General features: G+C 43.4%; 1 protein-coding gene across 2 annotated transcripts in view; it reads right to left on the bottom strand.

Moving 5' to 3' along the window:
* The window catches only part of CDH13 (cadherin 13), a 745597-nt gene extending 722579 nt beyond the window's left edge, over positions 1–23018 (bottom strand). The window contains exon 1 of one of the 2 annotated variants that reach the window (XM_044987232.1): positions 22898–23018. In XM_044987232.1, the coding sequence (XP_044843167.1) occupies positions 22898–22942 (45 nt within the window). In that variant the 5' untranslated portion in view covers positions 22943–23018. The remainder of the gene's footprint in view (positions 1–22897) is intronic. The other variant, XM_044987229.1, reaches the window with a different exon arrangement.
* Between the last annotated feature and the right edge of the window lie 4172 nt (positions 23019–27190).

Here is a 27190-nt window from a genome sequence, read left to right as displayed (position 1 = left end):
CAGCAAAACTCCCCTCATTCAAATGACTTACTAGCTTACAAGAGGAGCTTTGATTTCTTTAGCTGAACTAGACTATGGAGCTGTTGGAAAGGAGAAATGCTCCTCACAGGATTGCACACAGCATTACAGGGATTGTGTACAATACTGTATAGTAAAAGCACATGGCCAGCACTTTGCTGGGTTCCATCACAGATTTGAAATAAAACCTACCAACCAAGTCACGACAATGGGTAGTTGTTACAGACTTATGGCTTATCCTTTCAGCACGAGAAAGGGTTGTAAGTAGTCAGCTTCGTATGAGGCAATACATATTTGGCTTACCTACCTACCCCCTGCAGTGCATAAAATAGGCTTCGTTTCCCAAACCATTGGTTACTGTGTTTTGCTTGCTGTTAAAACAATTGCTACATCCCACCCCAGCAATAGCAATCATTCAGCGGGGGGTGAATGTATTATGTATACGCACATAGGCACGCATAAAATGATGCAAAGATCCATCAAATACTTACTCACGGAGTAACTTTATGCATGCAAGTATTTCCATTAGCCTTGAAGTTTTAGTCATACAAGTAAGCAATTGCAGGATCTGAGCCATAGGTCGTATAGTACTTTGGGATCCTTCAGAATGAAAGTTACTATGTAAACATAAAATCATTATATAATTAGGTAAAAGGTCAGTAATAAAATAATTAAAATGTGCAAATCTTAATTACACACAAAGGGTGTAATGCTGGCCCCTCAGAAGTCAGAGGGATTTTTACCATCAATTTCAACAGAGCAAGAATTTCACCATCTGTGTGCAATATGACCAATATGAAATTGTTATTTAACATCCTTCTGCCTGAATCTCTGGTTCCTGTAAAATATTTGCACTTGAATGCTATGCTGCATTCAGCTTGGAAATCAACTTACAGGTAGATGGCTTGGATTTTCCATAAAAATGTAATTTCACAGTAATACAGAGTGAGAAAAAGCAGTGTTTCTAGTTAAACGTGCCTCAAGATAAATCAGAAAGGGTGTCTGCCCAGCCATAGAACCACTTTCTCTGTGACAAATATATTTAGCTCATGGTGGCCACTGATCAGAATGCCAAGGGAGCGAGTTTTAATCATTGTTGGAAACAGACATCAAAAGGAAACCAGGGCTGCACCCCAGATATAGAAATAAACCTCGTTGTACTCCCGGTTTCAAAAACTCTCTGGTTTCCTTACTAGGCAGCAAAAATAGCCATGGTCACAGCTAATGGCTTGCCGTCATCAAGATTCCTTATAGTAACTACAGAGTGAGGAAATTCTTTTCTATTCATGTGTCAGAAAGCATCAACTCTAATCCATCCTTGAAGTCAGATATTACTCAGTGCTGGCCTGGGCTGTTTAAACAAGAGAACATCACTTGACTGATAGGCGGAATCTAGAAAGCGGTGTGGCAGGAGGGAGAAGAAGAGCCGTCCTCACAACACTTCGTTTGTCAGTCCCCTTCTGCTCTGTTCCTGGTTCTGATTCTGCTCCCAACCGGGATGTTCTCCTTGATTCATCGTGCGCGGGATCTACCACGAGTGAGCTCATCGAATGCCGTGAGCCCGTTTGGATCTCATCTCTATTCTTTGAAGTGACTCTTTTGAGGAACTGGTTTTTTTACAAACACGTAAAGCAAAACAAGTTATTTTAACTTGCATCCCCAGCCCAACCCCCAAAGCATTTCATAGAATCATAGACTTTAAGGTCAGAAGGGACCATTATGATCTTCTAGTCTGACCTCCAGCACAACGCAGGCCACAGAATCTCACCCACCCACTCCTGTAACAAACCCCTAACCTATGTCTGAGTTATTGAACTCCTCAAATCGTGGTTTAAAGACCGCAAGACCATTTGCCATGGAATGTCTCAAATCCTGGGCCAGACCTTGGGATGGCCTAATGGGAGTTTAGGGCTGCCTTAAGGAAGGAAGGAAGGAAGGAAGGGAGGATTCCCCTGTCAAAGAAGAACCCTCAGCAGGCGTAGCCAGCCCTAAGCCACCACCAGCATACATGGTGTTCCGGGGCAGGAAGCTTTCCAGCCACGACCACTAGCAGAACGGGTATTTGAGTACCCCTGTCTGCTACAATGTAAGCTACAGCAGCCTGAGGGCTGATCTAATCTATTCCTCTAGGATTTGGGACTGGAAAAGTGGGGTAAAAAAATCACATATCTCCCCTCCTCCTCCCCAGGTGTTGACTGCTGCTCTGGCTCACCTGCAGATCTAGCCCATAATCTGTTTCACTTTTGGATATGAAGATGCTATAACATGAGAGCAACATACGTGTATGAACTGGAGAAACCATGATGCTATATCCTCATTTTTTACTCCCCTTCCACACATAAAGGAGAGAAGCATGATTAAGGAATATCCCTTCCACACAGGCATCCCATCTATTTAAAGCACTGGGCTACATTACTTCTGAAGGGCCGGGGGGAGAAGGTGTGTACAATTTGTATCGATCCTGAGCTGTATTGATAGGACGCACTTCAGTGCTTCAATCCCAAAGCACTGGTGTAGTCTAAACCTTTAAATATTATCATCTTCTGGAAATTCTTTTGTAAAGATTTCTTTTTCTGAATGAATGTACCATCATCAGCTCTATTAATTTCATCCACTCTTCTGAAGATCCATTGTTTCTACTGCTTGAATGAAATGGATTTTTTTTTTAATTCTTTCTAATGACCAGATACATTTCCTAGTGCACCTATTCCAATAACATTGTACTTTCAGGAAAATTAACAGTGACAGCAATGGATAAAATCATGTTTTGTTTATATTTCAGGTACTAAACAGCTGCTGCTGGATATTGCTACCAGATGTTCTAGAATTATATGCAACATTATGCTCAATTTTAACTTTTACAAAATTACATGCTAATAAAAGATGACACAGCGATAGTCAATGATTTATTAAAGGAAAAGCCATTAAGTTCCTTTTAAGCTTCACACCCTACTACCTCAAATAACTTGCCATTACATACCACTGAACAGATGCAATGTCTGTCCCATTTTGAGAATTCAGTGCTACCAATATACGAATTGTAGATCCATATGCCTTTTATTCTAGCAGCCTCATGCACATCTGTACCTCTTAACCTGAATACATGCAGACTGTTCATTACATGGTTAAATTACCGGCAAGACAAAGGAAGTCTTTAGGTTTTAAATGGTTCTTGTAAGGTCCTTCTTCCCCTTCTTGCTAGTGAGTATGTACACAGTGAAGACATTTTATCCTTTTCAGTCACATTAGTGGTGTTTTGAATCTAAATGCCAGGATGATTAAGTACCAGTATGTATAAAATGTTGCTATATTACTTTCAATTCCACTTAGGCACCTCGCTTTGCAAATCATTTAGAATATTGGAAAGCTTGCTTTCTACAATGAAGCTGTATACCCCAATGGCAATCATAAACTGTTTTGTTCAATTCTCCCAATTAACGTCACAAAGCAACAGACAGTGGCCAAGCTAGCAAACAGCCTTTCCCGTACACAAGCACAATAAACATAACTAACATGAAATGGGAGTGACAGCCACTAATTATAGAACAAGAACTGTCTTGGATTTGTGTGTGCCGACGAAGCCGGTCACAAATGTAGCAAATCTGAATGGCTCCTTCTAATCGTCTAACAAAGAAACATACACATTAAAGGAGATGCACAATATTTTGAAAAAGTTCTGATAAATCTGCTGCCAGGAGAGCAAGTGAAATATTGATCCTGATTCTCCTCTCACTTACAGTGCCATAAGGTCCTCGTTCTGCAACACATTTAAGCACACATAGCTTCAAGAATGGGAGTCAATTATTGGTGTCAACAGGTCTACACGCTTGTTTAGGTAGCTTGCTGAATCAGTGCCTAAGCCAGGAATAACTCCAGTGAAGTTAATGGAGTTATACTGTGTAAAACTGACGCAAGAGAGGAGCATCAAACCAATTATCTACCCAAGCCGGCTCCAACTTGATTTCATAGTAAATTCAGAAAATGCTTAGCTGCAAGAGTTAAAAATGTATTTACGCCACCTCACAAAGCTATGCTCCTGTAAGCAATCAACCCTCCACTTCCCCCCACCAACACATACACACACACACACCCCTATCTACCAGACACGGTTATAAATAACTCCAAATCTGCAGTTGGTGTATATCAGCATAACTCCACTGGAGTAACTAGTGCTATGGCAATTTACACAGGCCAAGGATCTGGCCATGGTTATTTAACTGTTCAGGATTCTAGTGGGCATCCTTGCACAGCACAGCTCCTCCAACTAATCATGCTGGAGGTAACTGCATCTTAAGTGTGTGGTTTTAAATTGAATAATATTACCATTAATAACAGTGCCTAATTAAGACATCTATAATGTTTTTAATGAGAAAAATTGAAAGTCCTTCTGGAATTTTTCCAGTCAAATTAATTCTGAGGACTTTAGACATTATTACAAGTAATGTTACAGGAATTAAAATTAGGTCTAAATTAGAACGTGTCACTTTATTAAAAAAAAAAACTTTGCTCTGTAGATCTGTGTAGTGTATTTTCTCCTTTATTCATACAGTTCTGTCTTGCAGTGTTCTACCAGTGATCAGAAGCAGTGCAAAATTAGTTTTCTAGTCTGCTCTAAATTGTGCCGTGTACAGCTATATTGTACCTGATGCATCTCTTGGGTTTGCAGCTTCTTTGACACTTTGCTTTTCCTTTCCATCTGTTTTTAAACACTTTCTGATCAGTATCCTCCTGGGAACAGGGACTACCAGGATCTTAAGATGTGAATTGCCATGTGGCTCATGTAGGCCCAGATCCTTTCAACTCTTACTCACATGACCAATGTCTGGAATGAGCAATTCCTTTGAGAGACTGCATGCAAAAGTAGAACTGCTCACATGAGTAAGGATCACAAGATCTGGCCTGCAAAAAACTGTCCAGTAAAGCTAAGTACAGAAAAGCCAAGACACATGGTTCAGAATGGCGCTGTCTCTTGAATAACATCAAATAGCATCAAAGGCCAGCAGACCTAACAATGAACCTTAATTTGTATTTCTAAAATGCCAGTCCTGTAAACACCTTTCTCTAAGCACATACTCGATTTACTTTGCCATGTTCCTTGTTCACTACATCAATGCCACTTTGTCTTTATTTTCACTGGGCTCCCAAAACTTGCAGCACTCGAATGCTGGAGGACAAAGCAGGTTACTTCAGAGACAGCTACGTACTGCCATGAGGAGAAATTCCGCCGCTGCATTTTGCGGGGGCTCATTTGAGCACTTTTTCCATCCCAAATCACATGAGTTTGTACCTGTCCCAAGAGACAAATGTAAATGGTTCCAAACTCTCAGCGTGAAAACTTAGTGCCAGGTTTCACTCAGTTATCGTGTCAAAAAGAGCAAGAACCTGACTTTTGTACAGTTTGGAAACAAAACCATAATTCGGCCCAAAACTCATCTGAAGGATTTGCGAACCTTTTGATGGATAATGTTTAAGTTTGAAGTTAGTAACAGAACAGGTGAGTTATGTGCAACCTGCACTCTTTGGGTCAGATCCTCATCTGATATAAGTTGTTTAAGGATCCACCCCTTGATATCTGGCATATTAGGCTATGCCTGCCCTATATCAGAGTCAAATCCAGTCTGGTCTTATCCTTCTGCTATTAAATGTTTTTGACCACAGCTTTATTTTTCAGTCGTGCCAATCAACCTTCAAAGCACAAATGCTTCCCTGCTCAAAATTCACTCCTCCTTCGAAACCCAGATATGAATCACCAACCCATCATGTCTTTTAACAGAACCAATGTGTGTTGTGTGGGCTGGCCAATTAGATTGCAAGTCCTTGAGGACAGAGATCACTGTGCTTGTCAGTGCTTGAGAGAATATTTCGAATGAGGCTGCTGCTTATTACTATTAGAATTCTAACAGCAAGGTCATCCAGACAGATGCACAGACCCCTAAAGAGTGCTAGTAGAGTTGCTCTCTTTCAGCTCTAAGTTGCCTTACAAAATGGGTTCTAGCTTAATAGAATCGTAAGGACGCCTCAGATAATGGGATTTTATTTTATATGCCATTAAGTGAATAAGCATAAAGAGCAGAAAGTGTAAATAAAATGCTAGAGTGTATTACTACCATTTAGCGCTAATATGCGTTGTGTGTTTATTTTTAAATAAACCATATTGCCGTCACTGTTCTAAAAAACATTCTGTCAAGCTAATGGCAAAGTTTAAAACTCCACCATTCTTATTCAAGGCCTTGCAGCTTTTTATGCTGCATGCTAGCAAATATAAAGAGGCCTAAGGACAAAAAATGCGAATATTCAACTAGCATATGGATATGGTTGTCATTAATGCAAATGTATGCTTAAATTATGTAACTTTTTAATTGGACAATATTACTTTGTTCCTTACTCAGATATTTCACATGTATGAGTGTGATGGAATATATTCAAATGACTATAGCACTTTACTTAAACTACTAGGTTTAGCCTCTGGCGCAAACCGCGCTACAAATGATAATCTACTTGCTCATTTAGCCATGTGGTCAACTACAGATTAATTATTTGATCTGAGATGTAATATAGGAACATCTAATGGAGGAGAAATGGCATTCGGATACACATCAGCTAGTTTTACCAGATAATTTTCCTGTTATAGTAATACGATATTTTCATGGCACATTCGTAGGGCACACCATATGGGAGAATAGCACTTGAGTGAGGGATACGTGGCGGGGATGTGTGTGGCAGTAAAGGGAAGGAAATGACTACAGCCAAGCAGAGGACAGCTATTCCATTTTGCAGAAGATTTTGAGAATTCAATGAACCCGTTTCACTCCAATTTGGAACCAAAACTAACTAGCTGAAAATTCTCTGCAAAACGGAATTGCTGTTCTCTGCCCAGCTCTACTGGGAGCTCGGGTGCAGGCTGCCTAGTGGGCGGCACCAAAGCCAGGGCCCCTTGGAGTCCCAACTCCAGGGCAGTCTGCCAGACAAATGATTTGTGCCTCCTCAAGCTCCCCCCGCAGTTAAGAAAATTACTTTTCTAGATTAATGCCATTTATAATAGTACTTTGTACTCTATATGGGACTGCTCATTATTAGATTTCAAAGTATTTTATAGATGGGGAAACTGAGGCAAGAGAGTTGTACTTATGGCTTGTCTATGTAGAGCAGCAATGTGTGCGCTAAAGGCCGGCCCAGATTAACCAGTGTGCACTCAGTGCCCTTTATAGAGCTCCCCATCTCAGGGGACCTCCCAACCTCTGGAAACAAAAAAAACTGAGTGGTGTTGCAGCTCCATGCAACGTCACTCACTCACAACACCACTCACTCAAATTTGTTCTGGCCACCCTGCTGTCATGACCTATACACCGGATTGCGATGGGGGAATGGGGGAAAGGGAGTCAGGACACAAATTTCCATGGTGCCAAGGGGTTCAAAATTCTTTCATCTAGCAATGACTACAGGGGTGTGATTTCTAAAGCTCACAAATATGTTGCACATTAGCTAGTCTATGTAGACCTTGCAGGTGCGCACTAAAGGGTTCCTAGTGTTCTTCAACGTAGTATTGTTTGAAACAGCGCTAGGTTAAAGCACACTGGGGAATCTTTATTGTCCTCCAGCAGAATCTACAAGGACTAATTGACATGCCAAATGTTAATTCACTCTAGAACTCACACCCACGTAAGGCACGTTACCCCATTGTGCAGACAAACTCTTAGAGGTAAAACACCTTGGGGCAAAGGCCATCCTTTCATCCTGAGTTTGTACCACACCTAGCAAAATGGGGTTCTGGTGCATGACTGGTCCACAAGACTACAGCTGCCCCTTTAAGAATCACACCATTACCCTACAGTGTGTTAAGTCACATTGGTAAAAGGGGATGGTTCTAAGCAGCTCTTGTAGGAGCCAATTATTTCTATGTGGCTCCTTATGTATTACTGTCACATTCTGTAATGTCAAGTAAGTAGGTGAATATTCCTTATAGCCAAGGAGAGGCTAATTCTTTCAAAGCACAGTCAGTCTTTCAAGAGTCTGGATGAACTATTATTTGCTTATGTCTATGAATACTGCAGGGCACCTCCCATGGAATCTATGTTCAACACTGTATTGAATTGGCAGCCTTTGGCACTGTCACTGCCACATGATGTGAGCCAGGCAAGTTTCAAAACATTCCCATAACATTGCATAGCCGGCCTGAAAATCTCTCTGCCACTCTAGGGAGATGAGTGATCTCTTTGGAAAATATTTCTGGAACTGTAAGCTAATGAATCACTAACAGCTTTGAAGTAGACGCTGTGTGTTGCAAAAGACTGTCTAGCGCTGTGGCCCTGAAGAAAATATGTTGACAGTGCTTCGGTACATACTCAAAAAAATCAAGTTGCTCAAGGCGGATGAGGTTATAAAGAGAGAAAAGAAGTTTAGGACGTTCTCGCACTGGTTCTCTTTACAGTAACTCCTCATTTCACTTCCTCCCACTTAACGTTTCAAAGTTACGTCGCTGCTCAGTTAGGGAACATGCTCGTTTAAAGTTGTGCAATGCTCCCTTATAACATCGTTTGGCTGCCTGCTCTGTCCACTCCTTGTAAGATGCTGTGGAAGAGCAGTGACTTTACAAGGGAGCATTGCACAAGTTCCTCTTCTCCACCTCCTCCCAGTCCCCCTCCCTCCCAGCACTTCCCCCATGGCCAAACAGGCAGCGCTTAGGACTTTCTGGGAGGGAGGGAGAGGAGCGGGGAAGTGCCGCATCTCTGCTCCTGCCCCTCCCTCCCAGAAAGTCCTAAGCGCAAAGCGCTAGGAGGGAGGGAGAGGAGCAGGGAAGCGCCACGTCTCCGCTCCTGCCCGCCCTCCCAGAAAGTCTTAACTGCTGCCCGACAGCTGTTGGGCGGTGCTTAGGATTTTCTGGGGGCGGGCGGAGGAGCAGGGATGTGGCGTGCTCCGGAGAGAAAGTGGAGTGGGGGTGGGAAGAGGTGGGCCTGGAGTGGAGCGGGGATGGGAAGAGGCGGGCCTGGAGCATCCCCAGGCAAAGTCAGTGCCTTTGGAGAAGCTGCTGCTGTGAAAGTGCTTCCTAGCGTCCTTGTCTGCAGCGGGCTGTAGTGGGGGTAAGCCAGGGGCACTTCCCAAGCACAGTACAGTACAGTACATAATGCCTTTTGTCAGCCCCCAAAAAATTTCCTTGGAACCTAACCCTCTGCATTTACATTAAATCTTATGGGAAAATTGGATTAGTTTAACATTATTTCACTTAAAGTTGTTTGCAGAGTACAGTAATCGGAGTTGACTACCTTCATATTTAAATCTCTTGGAAGCTTGCAGAGATTAATACACTGCAGGAATGTTTGGTCCCAGTACACCAACATTATCTGCCAGGAAGCCTGCACAGTCTTCACATTATAGCTGGTGACAAGGAATTCATAGAAGTCACAGAATATCAGGGTTGGAAGGGACCTCAAGAGGTCATATAGTCCAACCCCCTGCTCAGGGCAGGACCAGTCCCCAGACAGATTTTTGCCCCAGATCCCTAAATGGCCCCCTCAAGGACTGAACTCACAACCCTGTGTTTATCAGCCCAATGTCAAACCAAGGAATGGTTGACACAAAACCTGGAAATTCCAAATGCTGGGGAAAATGTACATTGTCTTATGATTCAGATTCATGGGGAACTGATGCAACCCAAGGAAATGCTGCATTCTGCTATCAAGTGAAAAAGGTCTTGGTCCATGGGCGATCTCTTGAGTAAGATTAAGTGTTGCCGATGCTTGAGATAATTGGTGGCGAGGTGAGAATCTCAGCTTTCATTTAAAAACAGTTTCTGGGTAGTGATAGTTACAGAAAAGAGCTTGAAACCGTGAACCCTAAAGGTGCAAAACCCAGAAGGCAAAGAAAAGGACCCCATGTTGATTGTGACTGGGTTTTTATTTTACCATGATTTTAAGCCAATTTCAGGATATTTGGGAGCTTGACTCGTGGTTGGGGGTGGAAGAGGGTTGTTTGGGTTTTTTTTGTTTTTTTGAATGCCTGGCATTGACGGTATCAATCCCATTTCTAAGGAGTCTAAACATAGAATAAAAAGGATGGGGGATTAGTTTCTGGCTACTAATGTTGCTACCTGCCCAAACTGTTGAGAAGCCACAACTACTGGTGGGGGGAAGTGAAAGGACACGCTCTCCTTATTTAAGCAGATTGCTTCAGATTCCCTGTTGGTGAAATTCACTCGCCTCTGGAGACATAAGGAGAGTAGCTGCCCCGGCGTTGGTGAGGCTCTTCTTTCCCTCTGCATTGGCCTCGAATAGGCCAGCACACAGAGGGAAGACTGAGCCAAGGAGAGGCTAAGGATTCCCAATTACACAACTCCTGTACCTAAAACCTCAGAAGGGCAGCAGCCTCTCTTTCAGCACAGAGCCTGGAACAGCGGCTGTGGCAGGGCAGAGGGATGGCCACATCCCCACCCCCAGCCCCTTGGACACATGCTCTGGCTTTGTGCGGGGAGAAGGGAAATTCACTCTATACACAGAGAGTTCGCTGCACGACACTGCATCTAGCCTGGCACAAAATGCAGCGTGCAGCAAGAGACGTGCTGTGTGTACTTTTGCTGCTGCTTTCTGAGAGGTTAGAACAGGATGAAAGAGCTTGGAAAGAGATATGTTTAGATTGGGGGGCGGGGCGGATCTGTAGTTACATTTTGTGTCCTTCAAACCCAAAACTTCTTTACATCCATTTAACACACTACCCTATAGGTGAAGTTAGCACATGCTCCATAGAAAGAATAGTCACTACAGACAAGGCCTTTGCCTCTGTATTGACACTACTGATCCATGAAACCAGTTGCGGTAGAGATTATATTTGAGATTCCAACCCCCACCCAGTTCCCATCCATTAGCAAATGGACCAAGACCCACCACAAGCACAACCAGGAACTGGTAATGTCTCTTTGACACTGTGGTCCTGAACTACGTTCCAACCAGTGACCTGGAGAAAGCGGAGTCAGTGGACTTGATTCCTCCCAGTCTTGTGGTTTGTTGGGTCATTTACACACAATGGGTGTAACACACAAATCTGAATGTTTGCATGATGACCCAAAGTGCAAAGCAGTGGAAGCCGGGCAGTGTTTCCTTATCACCAGTCCCCTGTGCTACCCAGTCTCTTGGGACAGAAATTCTAAGGAACGGCGCCTTGTTTGTAGATCTGGCTACAGGATAAACGGCGATGATTCACGTAACTAACCAATATTTCAATTGTTTCTTGGCAATAGTATAAAAGGTCAAATATATTTGAACTCTGCTGTGTTCTCTCTTTTTTATTGGCACTTAAACTCTAGCACTGCAAGATGAATCAGACGAGTTACAACCAAATACTGCAAAAATTCGGTCTCAAAAGCAAGTTAATAGTTTATAAGTTGCATGCCTTGATTTGTAATTTGTTTTTAATACAGCTCAACTCCTGACAAAACTAAAACCCTTGAAGAAGGGCAGTCACAGTGCTCAGCTTGCCAAAAGCCAGATATCTTTTTCCATTTCTGCTCATTGAGCTTTAAGCTGGCCTTTCAGAAATGGCAACCAAGGAAGGGAAGAGGGTTAGCCAAAGGGCTGATTTACAAGTGAAGATACTGAGTCCAGGTCCCACAAATGGGGCCTTCAGGCCCAGACTCAAAGCAGACCCTATACACAACCCTAAAATAATCTGCTTCCAACCTCAGCCACCTTAAAATGCCCATTGTACCTGACACCACCCACTAGTAACCATTGGGTCTGCTCCTCTCTTGAGGGCCCACCTCCCAAAGATTATTATCTCCCAACTGGCTCTGGTCCTTTCCCCACCTTCTCACTTCCACTAGGGTTATATCTACTTATCAGACATGCCGTGTGTGGTAAAAAACCTGCCACTGCCTGCTAGTCTCTTGGGTGGGCTAGTGATGGTCTCGCCACAACAAGCCAGAGACCCCCTGACTAGTGACTGACAGATGGGAGCACACAGCATTAAAGGAGCTGCAACCTCCACCGCCCGTGTCTCAATGAAGTCTGATTTAGCTTCTTATCCTATCCCCAACTCGTCCCTTCCTGTTCTCTCCTCCACTCCCTGCGGCCCTGCCCTGCAGAGAGGTTATTTCCTCTGCAGCTGCAACAAGTTCTCCGAAGCATTGCTAGGGTGAGATTTATGCCCATGCACACAAAGGTTTCAAAAGCATCAGGCAGAGATAAATATCGTCCATTAACACATAGAGCAAATGATAATGAAAAACACCAAACGATAATATATAGAAGTGAAAAAAAGTAAATTCCTTCGCTAGGAAGTTAATAAATGTTGGAAGCCAGGGAACAGATAGTTTATAAGGGATAAAATTTCCTGTCTCTATCATCCCTCAGTGCATTGATGCTTGCACATAAAATCGCTGGGATAACACACTGATGTTTCTTATTGCAAACTCTAGTTCAGATTTGGATCTAGTCCCAGCACAAGGGAAATGAATCTGTTAGTGTAAACACATAGGTAGACCTCCTGCTGGGATTTACCTGTATTCATTCACATGCATCAGGGCCAGACTATATCCTGTACTCCCATCTTAGCGTGGACCAGTGAGGTCCAGCAAGGATGAAAAGGGCTGTTTTCCCACCTGCCAGTAGCCTCACCAAAATTACAGGGCGTTCGGCTCCACTTTGTTTTCTCCTTTCTGATTTGGCGCGTAAGAGTTTAATCTTCTCTCTCATATTCCCACGTCAGCACAAGAAAAGGAATGTACATTCAACAACTATGTCAACAAGAAAATTATTACTAAATTGCTATATTGGTACTCTTGACTTTCCAGGAGCTCAAGAACTTTAAACCATTAATAGTATAGTCACAAAGACTGGAGCTGACCTGCAAAATCCACTTTACCGTAGGTGCAGCCAAAATACTGGAATAGTTTGGGAAAAAATAAAAGAGATGAGTTTGAACCAAAAGTCTCAGACCTGAACTTTCCAAAGTTCCCAGGTATTTGGACTCAGGCTTTAGTTGGGGAAGCATCTCTAACATCTATACTTCCCAAAGAAAATGAGAGTGACTCCCATAAAATCTGCTATTCACTTTTCTCCTTGCAAAGCTGCTGGTATCTGTGGTAACAGGAAAAAAAAGTCTTCAAATAATAATAAATAGCATTTTGATCACAGTTATAATGAAAAACAAAGTAGAAAAGAATGAAATTAAATCACTGTGATTTGTATTTGTAAACCAAAGGTCAAATTTGCCAGCCACATTAGCAAAATACTATTATTTGACACCAAAGTAATTCTAGCAAATCTGCAGGTTAGATACCAAAAATAACGAATAGCTGTAGAAGGCACTAGGAGAATCTGACTTTCCTCAAATCTCTCTGTGTTTTTCTTGCTGGACGGAGAACTCATCTTCCAAGTAAAATAGCAATACATTCCAAACATAGGGTCTGAGCCAGAGCCAAAGCTCAAGGAAGTCAATGAAAGTCTTTCTACTGACTTCAATGAACTTTTGGTCAAGTCTATCCCCACCTGAGACATACATGGGATGAATTATTCCTTGCAAACAGGTCAGTTCTTCAGTTGTTAGGTGTGATGGAGGTAGAGTTTAGGAGTTGATAAGCACACAGAAGAACCTGACCTTCCTGTGGCCCGCAAAATGAGGCAGAAAATTTAAAGCTGATTTCTGATGCTTTTGGCTTCCAGTCAGGCTGGAGATAACACAAGGGCAGCTTCTCTTGTTGTAGATTGGCACATCTGCTTCAGATCCTGGCTGGAACCCGTAAGTGCAGAGATACACAAAAATGAAAACTAGTGAAGAATAAAAAGTTGGAAGAACAGCTTGGGTCTGGTTCAATTTGAGCTCTAGGCAAAGGATCAAGTCAGTCTCTACTTTATCCAAACTGGTTCAGCCATTCACAATTTATGTATGTGTTTAGCTCCCATTAACAGTCATTAAGAAACAGGTTATATGTATTTGGAAGGAGAGAAAAAAAAGGCACAAAATAAAACTTTTGAGAAGCACATGGAAGAAAACTGAATCCTCATCTGAAACACACATCAGGCATAGGAACAGAGAATCATTTAAGGTGGCCTTTCGAAAATCTTTAGCTCTGCATTTTCCATGCCAGTCCACAACCTACCTACAAAAAGGCATAGTCCTTGAATTTGAGTGCTAAAGCTCAGCTGTGACAGACTCCCTCAGTGGCCTAGGGCACCTCGCTTAACCTAAATGATATCTGAGTGCATCACATTTGTTCACTTCTGCCTAGAACAGCAGATCTCTAGGGTATCTGTGTGGTAATGACAAGGAAGAGTTCCCTTGTTAATAGCTCCTACTGTACACCAAATGCAAAATGGCATCAGCTGAATGGGTAATACTTTGGCCAATCAGGACTAATTATATTTTAAAAAAAGCATAGCAAACTTCTTAAAAAATGTGTACCTAGATTGACCTAGAAAGGAAATTTATTCTGGGCTTCAGCCAATCAGAAATAATCTTTGGTCAGTACAATGAACTGTCACTACTGAATCAACATCCAGAAGTAAAAACGACAGCAGCCTACATCATTAGTCAATTAATATAATAGTGCTAAAGTCAATGGAACAGGCAGATGGCAAAGCCAGTCTCCCACTTCAGAATAATGTTGCCTGTCATCTCTCAGCATTTATTTTAGGGAAGTGAGGATACATTCATTGTTGTTTGCAAGGTACTCAGATAGCATGGTAACAGGAGCCATATAAGTAGGCCAGTAGATGCACAGTGGAAATATGTAATGTTGATAGTAATCACGCTTTGTAAACACAGTGGGCCAGCGTCTCAGCTGGGGTAAATTGGTCTTGCTCTGTTAATTACAGTGTAGTCAATGGAGTGATCCCAAGTTACACCAGCTGAGAATCTGGCCCAGCATCATTAACAGAAATGGTTGTTGATAAGTTTAAGAGACATGTGATGCAGAAAGTCACCTCCACTAAATAACAGCTTATTCACAGATCATAGCTGTCTGCCCCCACCCTGTTCCAGATACAACAGGGGTGACTATGAAATTGACACCTGAAAGGCTGCCTCTCTTTGACACACTGCAATAATCAATCCCTACTGCGCAGAATATTGAAATTCCTGTGTTGTTTGTCAACTGAACACGTCCCACAAATAGGGTAAGTGTATTTAAAACTAAAGATTGTTCTGCTCTTTTCTTTTATTAAAGTGTCACAATTAGAACAGCAGGAAAAAATAAAGATTCAGCACAGCAAACTAAGAGCATGTCAGACCACTATCCATCTCATAACAGAAGCATTTCAGATATACATCCCCTCATTTATGATTATTACTAGGGTTCATTCTGACACCCTTGCTAACCCCGAGGAGTACTGCCTAGTAAGGTACTACTGAAAATGTGTAAAGGGTGGTAGAATCCAGCCCTGGGTGTTTTTGTATTCAAACCACCAAAATCTGTACATTGATAGGTTAACAAGGCTCTTGGTATTCAAAAAGCAGACTTTATGGAGTTCAGAGCATCAGCTAGTTCCATCAGTTCATCAATTATGAGAACACAAGACATTTTAGGAAGAGGGAAAAGCCACTTGGCTCCAGCCCGCCAGTACTGTGATATAAACGTCCCCCTAGACAGACAGATGCCCGTTTCACAAATCTCATCCCTTTACTTTTAGCCACAACCCTCAATCTCTTCCTTTTCCCTCACATATGTAAATTTCAAGGAGGATCTGTTTCAGCAGGTGCCACCCATGACTCTTTCAACACGTGTAAGGCCACAGATTCTGTCTCTGCAAGCAGTGAACCTGTCCGTGGTTACATTTGCCTAGTAGTCTAGCCAGATCAATCAACACGACAGCTGAAAACTCGGACCCCACTGGGCAGAAGAGTCAAAAAGGTCCCCATTTCCCATTACATGGCTCCTCTGAACGTCCAGGTTTTTGACTCAGCAAAACCCCAGCCATGAAAATAACAAATGTAATTTGATGGGAAATGCCTATCAAATCCTGATGGCTGAGCCTGTCCCATTATGCTTAGACACAGGTGCTTAGGGTTTCCTGCTTCATCAACGATACAGCGGTGATACATCCAGCTTTCAGAGCTCCAGATATAGTGGTGCATGGGTCAAAAGGATGTTAGTTCCCATCATTTATTTTATCATTTGATAAAATGTGTTTCTTAGGGCCATCCAGAGGGGCTGTCTCTGGAGAAATTGCCTCATGAGGGAGGAGGGGAACCATTCAGATCCAGGAAAGACACAGGTCCTGCTGCAAACTGGCTTGAGAATGCTGTTCAAGAGCCCCATTTCTTCCCGGAAAACTGTTACTAATGCTAGACTCTGGGAGTATGTGTGCAACTACTGCATTTCCAAGACTGCCGCCGTACACTGGGAGAGCTGAAATCACCAGTCTGCTGAGGGGTGGGGGGGAGCAAGCTTGACAAACAGTAAGTCTTGAACACTACGGCATGCCCCGCGTGTGTTGTTTTCGCCAGCCATGTACATTTATAGACAATGAGCCAGATTCTCAGCTGATGCACAGTGGCATAGCGCCTCAGTGGATCTATTCCAATTTCACCAGCAAAGAATCTTGGCCCCATGAATGTGGACAGTGATTTTCACGGTAGTGGAAGCTCTAGTTAAGGTGACATCAGGAGACTGAATTTTCATGCACTCGTAACATTTGTAAAAATTCCCCTGAGGGCTCAATATCCTCCACCTCAGAGAGGTCTTTTCTATTCTTGAAGTTTGATCAAAATCCCTTCTGACATGTTTAAATTATGCAGAGGTGATGTAAAGCAAAGGGGTAATTGTGTATAAAGCAGCCAGCCTGATGTTTTCCACAATTTCAGTAAATTTTACAATGCCTTTTTGCTCATGCATAATACAAACAGCTGAACATTACATTATAAAGACCCCCAATCCTGCAAGTTGTTCCACAATGCCCAATCTCTCCTCTTGTGCAGGCCCCACATCCATGGGATTTATCTATCTAGGAGAACTTGCAGGACTGGGGCCACTATTTTCCAGCTTTCCAAGTCCTCACTAGAACTAGCATGATTGTTCTTTTGCACAATAAACAGCTAAAAGATTTAAGAAATCCAATTTCTCTCTCTGCTCATGCTTGCCAGCAAGTCTCTCTCACGTACCCTTAGAGTTATAAATAATTTCCCCATCCCCCACTGTAATGCCTCATCCTCTTTGAAACCCCTTAAAGCTGTTCTGAGGACTGTTTCTAAGAAAATTAATAGTGCAAAATAGAATTGAATATTTGATATGGTAATGGGGGATATGAGTTCACTCCACAAGAAAAGGAATAAGGTTTTCTGAACAATCTGATTCTTTTGCGAGAAGAGATAACACAATCCATACCACAGGTCTACACTATTATCTCAACAGTAGGCTAAAGTCTGATGACACTGTCAATCAATGGTGCTTCATGGAACAGAACAGAATTTGGTTTCCTTGCTAGGCACCAACAATCCTGTATTTGTACATTCTTTACGTGTGGCATCTAATATCCTATGACCTCTATCCACTAACAACATTATGGAGGAAGGACAACTAAAGTGACCTGAAATCAGACCACTGGATAGCTAGCTGTATGCTTAGGAACGAGTTCCCCTCTTCGTTGCGCAGGTGACACTCTGTGTTCACTGGAGTTGCAGTGATGTAAATGAAAAGAGAATTTGGCCACTAGCATTTATTATGGTGAAGTGGAGGTGGAGGAATCGCCAAGTGGAAATCGGAAGAGGAAAGCTGTTATCCTTGCATTTCTGTTTCAAATCCAAGCCTAGAGGAAGAACCCTTAAGGAAAACACATATGTCTTACTCTGGCCTAACAGATCTAAGGCCTGAAGCCAAAATCTTGACAGCAAGAGGGTTGCCTCCACCTTCTGAAGACAAGAAATGCATAAATGAAAAAAATAAGTCCCTTGACGGAGGGAGATTATACCATCACAGCTCTGTTCTCTTCCTCTGGCTTCACATGTTAGAAGGTTGACAGCCAACTTGTTGGGGGAGTTATAGTCATTCCTGTAGCTCTCTGTACAACACTAAAAGCTCCTGTTCCTTCTGTGGGGCAGCAGTCACTAGAGACTCCTTCCCAATGTATTTGTTTTTTATTTGATAAACCAAAATTACTCCAATATTCATTATGCAGTGAGAGGTTGTAAAGTCACCTGTTGTTTGCCACACCAAAAGCGCTATGCGCAATAGGACTTAGGTGAAAACTAATTTCATCGTCTTATGAATGCCACTAAATGCTTGAATAAACTAGATAGATCTCAAATATCTTGCACAGAAGGAAAGTATGATCCAGCAATATTTAATGTGCTCTGCTATAGCCGTACCATTTACAACACTACAGATAAAGTTGAGCAGCATTTCCATTATCAACTGCCACACCATCTCTGCCTGTGATTGTTTCAGATCTCACATGGCCAGAATTGTTGGGTCTGGTCAGATCCTGTGCGAGGCAAAACCCAGAGTTGCTGCAGGTAGGAACACTAATGATTCAGTGCTGGGCATGCTTCCTTCTGAGCCAGTATTAAACCAGTGCCACAGCATGATGCTACAAGGCACTGTATTATTTGGAGGTATCATCGTTGGAGTGAGATGTTAAAGATTCCTTGGCACTGTCCACAGAAGGAGTGTTAACCCCTTGGGTCATTTTCACACCACATATAAGCAGATGGAACTCCATTGATTTAAAAAAATAATCCAGATAACATTTGGCATGGAAGAACAAGGCCTTTTTTTAAAAGCGACATTTGAAGAAAATTGTCCAATCATTATTGTGTTATAGCATGCAAAAGTAAAGTACTCAACCAGTAAGTTCAGGGTTAAAGGAGAAAGTCCCAAGTACAACTACATGATACATAACTTCCTCTATGTAGGCGTCTGAAATTAGAAGTAACCCTAATTATGCCATCAAATCAGATGCAATAACAAGACAAGAAGGAAATGTTTGAGATTAGAACTTGAGCAAAATCTTTAAAGTTATTTCTACAGAGTTTCTGTTTGCGAATGAGAGTCTTCTTTTTCCTGCAGCTGCTAAACTTCCAATGCTTTTCAGATATTACTTTTAACTTTCATGCTGTGCATGGAGCCCTCTTCTGGAGAAATTTGAAAAATAAAGGACAGCTGAATAATTCTTACAGCTGTGTTGGTGTATATGTATGAAGGATGTGTTCTGGAACTAGCTATTCAATAGATAGATAGAGAGAGAGAGAGATAAACAATACATGTAGATATCACATTGATTCCTAGAATTCTCAACACTGTAGCTTCCTTATATTGTAAGCTATAGCAGAACAATTATCTGTATAACCTACTGATAGCCATTTGATGATCCTGTTGGTTTCAAATTGATGATAAAGTTGGATTCAATTGTCCATATTTCAATGTAGTACGTAGACATGCCAAAGCAACCCCCTTGAAGAATTATATTTTCCCTACAAATAAAACTTTTGTATGTAAATTTTAGCAAATGTTAGTTTTGGTGAAATTAAGTTTTCTATGTAGGGAGAACTATTTAGCGAGCTATAGGTATTTACTCCCCATTGTATTTTTTATGATTAAATGCACAGATGCAAGTTACCAGCAAACCTTCCAAACTTTCACAGTCAGCTTCAGATTGATTAAATTGTACAGTGCACACATTCCTGCAAAATCTTAAAGATTACCATAAACTGCCGTGCTCCTAAGAATATGTCCTCGTTAGCCACTTAGACTGAGATACTGAAAACAGTCTTCCTCCATCAAATTATGAGACACATAAATGATAGTAAAACAATCCCATCAAGTAGACTGTCTTTTGGGTAGCAAATTAAAATCCAGTGATCAATCATCTTCCTAATACAGGTTAACCCTCACCAAACAAACCAACTCATAAAGTACCCTTGGCTAACGAGGATGACGGTACAATGTCTGGAAAATTGGCTCTTAGCCTGTTCTTGTCAACCACTGACTATTTAAAAATGTCAATTTATGTTTTAAAAGACTGATTTTCTTTTATTAATTACTTTTGACCTGAAAAAAAATATATATAAATTTTTCATCCATGCACATTTAATATTCTCATGGGCGGTAGGTAACGTACTCTGCAGAGTATAGATTTGCTTTGTTTTCCCTCCCCCAAATGTATCCCTTGTTGTTTTGAAATTGAATTATGCTTTTCCTCCACTGTCCCCCAAGAGTATTGCATTTACTGATGTTGATTATTTAGAAGTCAGCTTATCAGGATTGATTTTTGCTAGTTCCACTAGCATGAGGTTAGAGAAGTAGCTGTTGTTACTGCTGTGAAGAAGAAAAAAAATACCTAACAAAAATGTGTTACAAACACTACCACTGCCAGATGGCTACATTTGTTTAATATGTTGTTTCTCCCATTCTTCTGTTTACTCCTCCTGTCACATGAAAGTTGTGTGTGTGCGTTGAGTTGAAGAGGAAATCTGTACAGCATTTTAATAATTCCCCTTTGCCCGCCCCTCCCACTGTCTATGTATCACCAACAATTAATATTTTACCCTGACTATATTCAATAGAACAGGTTTTTTTATGTACACTTTCCTATTACCAATTGAACTGATTTCCTAATGAATTCACTTGCTGACATTTTTTTTTTGTTTTTTTTAATCAAGTACATTTAAAAAAAAAATCACTGGGTAGACTGCCTGCTAAACCTTCCCATCCTGATAGGAGAGGACGGATCACAGTTTGAACCCCCTTCAACACTGGGTATTATGAAACACTAAGATCTCAATCCTGCATTATGCTCAGCACTCTGGCCCCAGCTCAGCAAATCACTTAAGCAGCTACTTAACTTAAGCATGTGAGCAGCCCCAGTGACTTCAACGGGGCTACTTGCATGCCTAAAGTTAAGCACGTGCGACAGTGGTTTGCAGGATCAGGTGTTCAGCACCTTGCAGGATTGGGCACTAATAGACTATGAAGTGCTTGGCTGACTCTAAAATGCAAGCTGCTTTCTCAACAGGCCATTGGTGGAGTGTTATTGAAAGGGTGCCTTCCTGTTGCTTCTTGACAAAAGAGGAATGTTTGAATAAGAACGGAAGCCTGAGCTGACTAATTTGATGCATTAAAAAAAACCACAGGATGGAAAAGCCTGAAGTCACAGAGAAAGCAGGGTGAAATGCAGTGGAGATGGCAGTCCTCAAGTTTTGAGTGAGGTTGTCAGCTTAGTGCATGAGCCAGGTTCCCGCTGTGGCGTTGGGTGTTCCCAGACTGCACCCTCTCTGCTTAGCACCTGTTCTCTCCATGCTTCAGCCTTTGCTGGCAGCTGACCTTGCCCAGCTGCCTGCATGTTCAGTCCCAGCCAGCCCTTGAATCTCAGCCCATTCTTGCAGCTTCTCCAACCTGACGCCCACGCGGGCACTGCCAGCCAGTCCCAGAGCCTCAGGCCATGCCAGTCGCAGGCAGCAGCATGCCCACTCTCCCATATGTGCAGCCTCAGCCTGCAGCTTAGCTCGCCCAGCCCCCTACCCATTTGCATGCCCACCCAGGCAGCCCATAGAGCCTAGCATTGTTTATGTGGCCTCCCATATACACGTTGCCAGCATGAGCATTCCTAACGCTCCCATCACTGCCGTATCTTGGCCCCATGGACGTGACCTAGAACAGCATCATTTACACACAACTTATAAAGAACCAGACCCTGCACCGTCCCTCTTCTTCTGTTCCCTTTATGTGGGACTCTTCTTAGTGCACAGGCAGTCGAACCCACCCATCCGCTCCCTCAAGCAAATTCCCAGCAAGACACCAATTCTCCCTCTGTACCGTAGTTTCACCAGCCACCCACATGGGCACTCCCAGCTGCAGGCAGGTTGCACTAGAAGCCAAGCATGCCCGCCCTTGAGCCACAGCGTGCATGCACTCACTTTCTCCAGCTGCCTTCTGCTCACAGACCCTCGGCATGCCTCCCCTCAGCAGCAAAGCTTTCCCTGCAATGAGCCCTCACCATTCTCTCTCAGTCTGTAAAAGGAAGCTTAAAATCCGTTTAGAGACTGCAGATGCACACACAGACTCAGCATCCCAAGCATGAGCAGTCCAGAACACGCCAGGCTCCTATGGGTTAACAAAGCCGTTCAAGCCCCAAGTCAAAAAATTAACTTTTATCTCAAGGGGAGCCGGCGATGCTTTCCCTCAATGGGAGTTTACAGAGCTACTAGGACAAAATCTGTAAGTGTTTCACTCCGGACGCCAATAAAGAAACCTTCAACATCACACGGCGCTTTCAAAACTAAACATATAAAAGGGGCATGCAGGGGGGGGGGGAAGAGGGAGAAAGAAACCAAAGAACCCAGCTAGTTCCTCTGCTTTGAGTGACAGAAGCAGCAGGGCTGGAGCAGCCCCCTGGGTTTCAAGGCTGGGAGTTTTTTCTGCTTTCTGGCAGAGGGGATCTATTACAGTTAATAAGGAGAAAGGCTACAAAGCAAGTCACTAACATTGAGTACTATACATGTCAAGAGGGTGGAGAGGGGAGCTTTTGCATGCTTTGATTTTTTTTTCCCCATCCGCATCGTTTTTCTAGAAAGCAATAAATAAGGTGAGCTGTCTATAACAGACCCTTCTAACCGGCACAAGCCATAGAGGAAAAAGGCATATCAAAGTTGCAGGATTTGATATGACAAAATATTGCTGCTGCTTCCGAAACACTTGAAAGATCACACACACACACACTCCCCCTGAAAGGAAAACATTATTACATATCGCAGAGCAAATCTGTTGTAATTGTAAATCAGGGAGATACGAGATTCTACATTCCTGGCAACTGCCTTATAACAGAGATCTTGCATCCTTCAACAGTAATTCAAGCAATGTATAATTACTCAGAAATCAGACCTGAATCACAAATACTTCCAAATCCAAATGCAGAAGAGAGAAGATGAATGAAAGCAAGAAAAAAAACATCCCATTTCTTACCTGGGATAGTAGAAAGGGCAGAGTAAGTTGAGTTTTGTGCTGCATTTTGCCAGACTAGAAGGTACCGGAGGCTTTTTCATTCATGCACTCGGCTGCACTGAGCATATTTTCACTGTGAAACAGCCTTTGAGAAGAGACTCTGCCTTGAGAGCCAGCCAACTTCCCAAATAGATCAGCAGCATCATCACTAAAGCATTGGATAGAGTCTGATGACCAGAACCAATAGCTTTACAAGGATGATTTCTTCACAATGCATCCCCATTTTGCATCACACAGATTGGGCAAGCACCTCTCACAAACACAGCACCTTTAGAAAGCATTTGGCTTTGGTGAACGTGTGTGTTTAGTTTCAGTCTTACAAATCATGCTTTATGGATTTCATTAGTATTTTGCTCTTTCAGAGAATGGAATTGCACAGGGGGAAATAACAGCAACTCAGAGCACCGGTGCAAAGAGATCCTCTTTATTAAAATGTTAATAAGGTGTGCTTTAGTTTCAATAAATCAAAAAAATGACCACTGCAGCTTTAGTTACTTGCAAGCCCTGGAAAAGCAACATAGTGGAGTTTTTCGGTGCAGCCGAAATCCTGATTATATTTTGTGTTTTCCCTCCATCTCACAAATCACAACGAGGACAGATCAATTCTAGCCTGCAGGAAAAAAAAATCCATCATAGGGCGATAGATTTTATTAACTGCTCAGGTAATGGGCGGTCTGGCTTTCGACTCAATGAACTTGAATCTAGGACTATGTTTCTCAAGTCTGTGTCCTTCAATTATGGAAACTTTTCTTGTTTGGAAGGGGATCTGATGTTATAAGAATCAAATACAGGGGGGCTAGTTAAATTATGATGTTATAGTTAGCAATGTAATACTATGCAAGTGGGCCCCAACCAGAAATTCAGTGTTCCCTTTATACAATTTGCCCTCATTTCTGCCTCCTCAGATGTATCCCCACCACGTAATCTCTGGGTGGTTTTGTACCTGTAATCCTGACACCCCTTCCTTCCCCCTCTTGTCTCACTGCCACCTCCCACCACTAACTCCTCAATGGCTCTAAAAGTCTCAGTGTCCCTGGTGTTTCTGCTGTTAGCTATTTCCCATGTTCCTCAGCGTCAGCAGGAGCTTCCTGCAGAGAGGGACATGATTTTGCAGCATTCCCAATGCATGTTCTTATCCTAGCTGCTCTGAACACACTCCCTCTCCCCCATGGACCACTCAGAGACTGGGGGAGGAGCTGTCCTAAGAGCCTGACCCTTCCCATGAAGTAGCAGCTTAGTGCCACCTGGACTCATAAGTACCCCAAATAATGTCAGGGATATGTTTAGGCCCGTGTATGGATCAGAGCTCCAGCAGGAAACAGAAACAGTACTGGCAGTGTTCGTTAAGGTCTTTACTGCCCTAGACAAACTGAAAAAATGTTCACCATTCCCAACCCACAGGTGCTGTCCCCAATACCAGATGGCTTGCTGCAGAAGGCCTCTACCTGCTCCGCCCTTTTTCTCCCAAACATGACTTCCCTTCTCGGAGGCATGAGGCTAGCTGTATGAATGTGGGGTGGAGGATTCAGAGCACAACCTGAGATCATAGTGGGGCAGGAGTAAATCCTTGCACCCCCACTATGTTACTTTCAGAACAGGATGCTTCTAGGCAGAAGCAGGATCACATGCATGATAGCCATTTTACAGCGCTATGCCCCTAAGGGAAATGCTTTCATTGGTATAAGACCCCATTGACAAGGTGGGATTGAAGGGTGGACCTGCTGGTTCTGGCTCTTTCCCATATTCTTGAAACTTGGAACCAACAGAAAGGATGGTTTAATCTCAGTAAGATTTGCCATTGAGCTTGCTTGCACGTATTTCTGCAAAAGGTGAGAGTAGGATACAGTTCTTCAGCGTTGGTAATGCCAACGCTTTGCAGCCAGACCTGCGAATTATTTCAGTTCTGGACAAGTGAACCTTGTGAGGAATCCTCTCCCTTGGCTTTTAGGGTAGCTGTCCGATAGTAGCATCTAGGACCACGGTCCCTGTTATGGGTTTAGCCTTACAGGTCCTTTCTGTTATGCCCTCACCGTGTATATGAGTATTTTGGTTATAGGAACAGGTGATCCAATGCATTAGATGGGGAAGGGTGGTCTTATGGTTTTGGCACAGGACTGGGACTCAGAAAATTTGGGTTCTATTCCTGACCCTGCCACAGACTTCCTATGCGACACCGCCCAAATCACTACACCACCCAGTGCCTCAATTTCCTCATCTCTGAAATTGGGATAATACCACCCAACCCAACAGAGATGCTGTCAGACTAAGTTAATTAGAGTGTGCAATGTGCTTTGAAATCCTCTGATGAAAGGCACCATTCTTAGCATCACGGTTTTCCATTATAAAGCCTTAAATAGGCAGGTTACCTTGCAAACCATTTTTTTCTCTGGTTGATACCACAGCAGTGGAGGTCAATGCTAAGCTTGAGTTAACAGCACCCTGTTTGCACCCTAGCAGGCCGGATGCAGGGTGTTTTCAGTGAGGGACTCATTCGAGAAGGGGCTGCAGTCGTCCCTTCCCCTCTTAAGTTGCCAGTCACTAGGAACTTGTCTATGTGGTAGGGTGATGCACTCTATGGGCTGGGGGACGAGAGTGATTTCTAAAGTGCACTAACATGTTGTGCATTAATTGGTCTGTGGAGACCCTCCTGGCACACTTTAACATGGTTGTCTGAAATAGTATTACGTTAAAGCATACTAGAGAACCTTTTGTGTATACGGGCAGGGTCTACACGGGTCTGCACTTTAGAAACCACACCCCCGTAGAGCATAACCCTACCATGTACACAAACCTGAGATCTGTTGACCTTCATGTCATGGTGTAGAGCTTAGCTGTTCTCCCAGGCAGTGGAGTAGGTGGAGGGACTAAAGGCTTGGCTACACTTGCGAGTTAGAGCACATTAAAGCAACTAACTCACAACACATCCACACTAGCAAGGCATGTAAAGCACCCTGACTCCATGGCTGGAGCGCTTCTGGTAATCCACCTCAACGAGAGGTGTAATGCTTGGTGCACCCTGGCTGGAGCGCTGCGGCACCAGTGTGGATGCCCTGGTCTGTTAATGCACTCTGATCGGCCTCCAGAAGTGTCCCACAATGCCTGTTCTAGCCACTCTGGTCATCACTTTGAACTCTACTGCTCTGCCCTTAGGTGACCAACTGTCAGGCCCACCCTTTAAATTCCCTGGGAATTTTGAAAATCCCATTCCTGATGCTCAGCAAGGCATGGAGTGTTCTCAGAGCATCTTTCCAGGTGACCATCCTCCATGCGCCAGGCAATCACCAGTATGGAGCAATGGCGAGGTGCTGGACCTCATCAGTGTTTGGGGGGAGGAAGCTGTCCAGTCCCAGCTGCGCTCAAGCCATAGGAATTACGATACCTTCGGGCAGATATCAAGGGACATGATGGAAAGGGGCCATGATCATGACGCACTGCAGTGCAGGGTTAAAGTAAAGGAGCTGCAGAATGCCTACTGCAAAGCCCACAAGGCAAACCTCTGCTCCAGTGCTGCCCCCACGACCTGCCATTTCTACAAAGAGCTGGACGTGGTACTTGGGGGCGACCCCACCTCCACTCCGAGGACCACCATGGACACTTCAGAGCCCAGTTTAACAAGGCAGGAGGATGAGGAAAGTGGGAGTGAGGGTGCTGAGGAGGAGGAAGACCCCCCGGCATCCCTAGCTGCATGCAGCCAGGAGCTGTTCTCAAGCCAGGAGGAAGGTAGCCAGTCACAGCAGCTGGTACTTTGGGAAGGACAAATACCAGAGGACATGCCCAGTAAGTGGCTTTTATTTTGGGAAGGAAGTTATTTGGTGCGGGCTCTTGGGACGAGGAGGGTTAGGGCTGCGTGCATGCCTTGATGCGGCATAGGGCGTTGATGTGCTCTCTCACATCGCGGCAATCAGCCTCAGTGATCTCTTCAGGTCTCATGCAGAAGCTGGACAATGCGCTTGCACAGGTTCCTTGGGAGCGTAATTGTGCTCCTTGACCCAGTCAGGCTAACATGTCCACACCACTGTGCAGTGAGGGGCGGGGGGACATTGCTGCACACAAGCAAGCTGCATATGGGCCAGGGCGGAAGCCACATTGTAGTAGAAAACCCTCCCTTGCTTTCCAGGTCACCTTCAGCAGCGAGCTATCTTCCAGGACAAACTTCTGTGGAAAATGTGGGGACAGTGTTCAGTATAGGGGCCCCCTGCAGCTGTTGACTCTCTCCAAGGCACAGAACCCCAGAGGACACTACAGCAGTGAAAC

The sequence above is a fragment of the Mauremys mutica genome, chromosome 14 (assembly GCF_020497125.1).
Source record: "Mauremys mutica isolate MM-2020 ecotype Southern chromosome 14, ASM2049712v1, whole genome shotgun sequence".
Lineage (NCBI taxonomy): Eukaryota > Metazoa > Chordata > Testudines > Geoemydidae > Mauremys > Mauremys mutica.
Note: the sequence above shows the minus strand (reverse complement) of the source record. Positions and strands in the feature narration are given on the sequence as shown.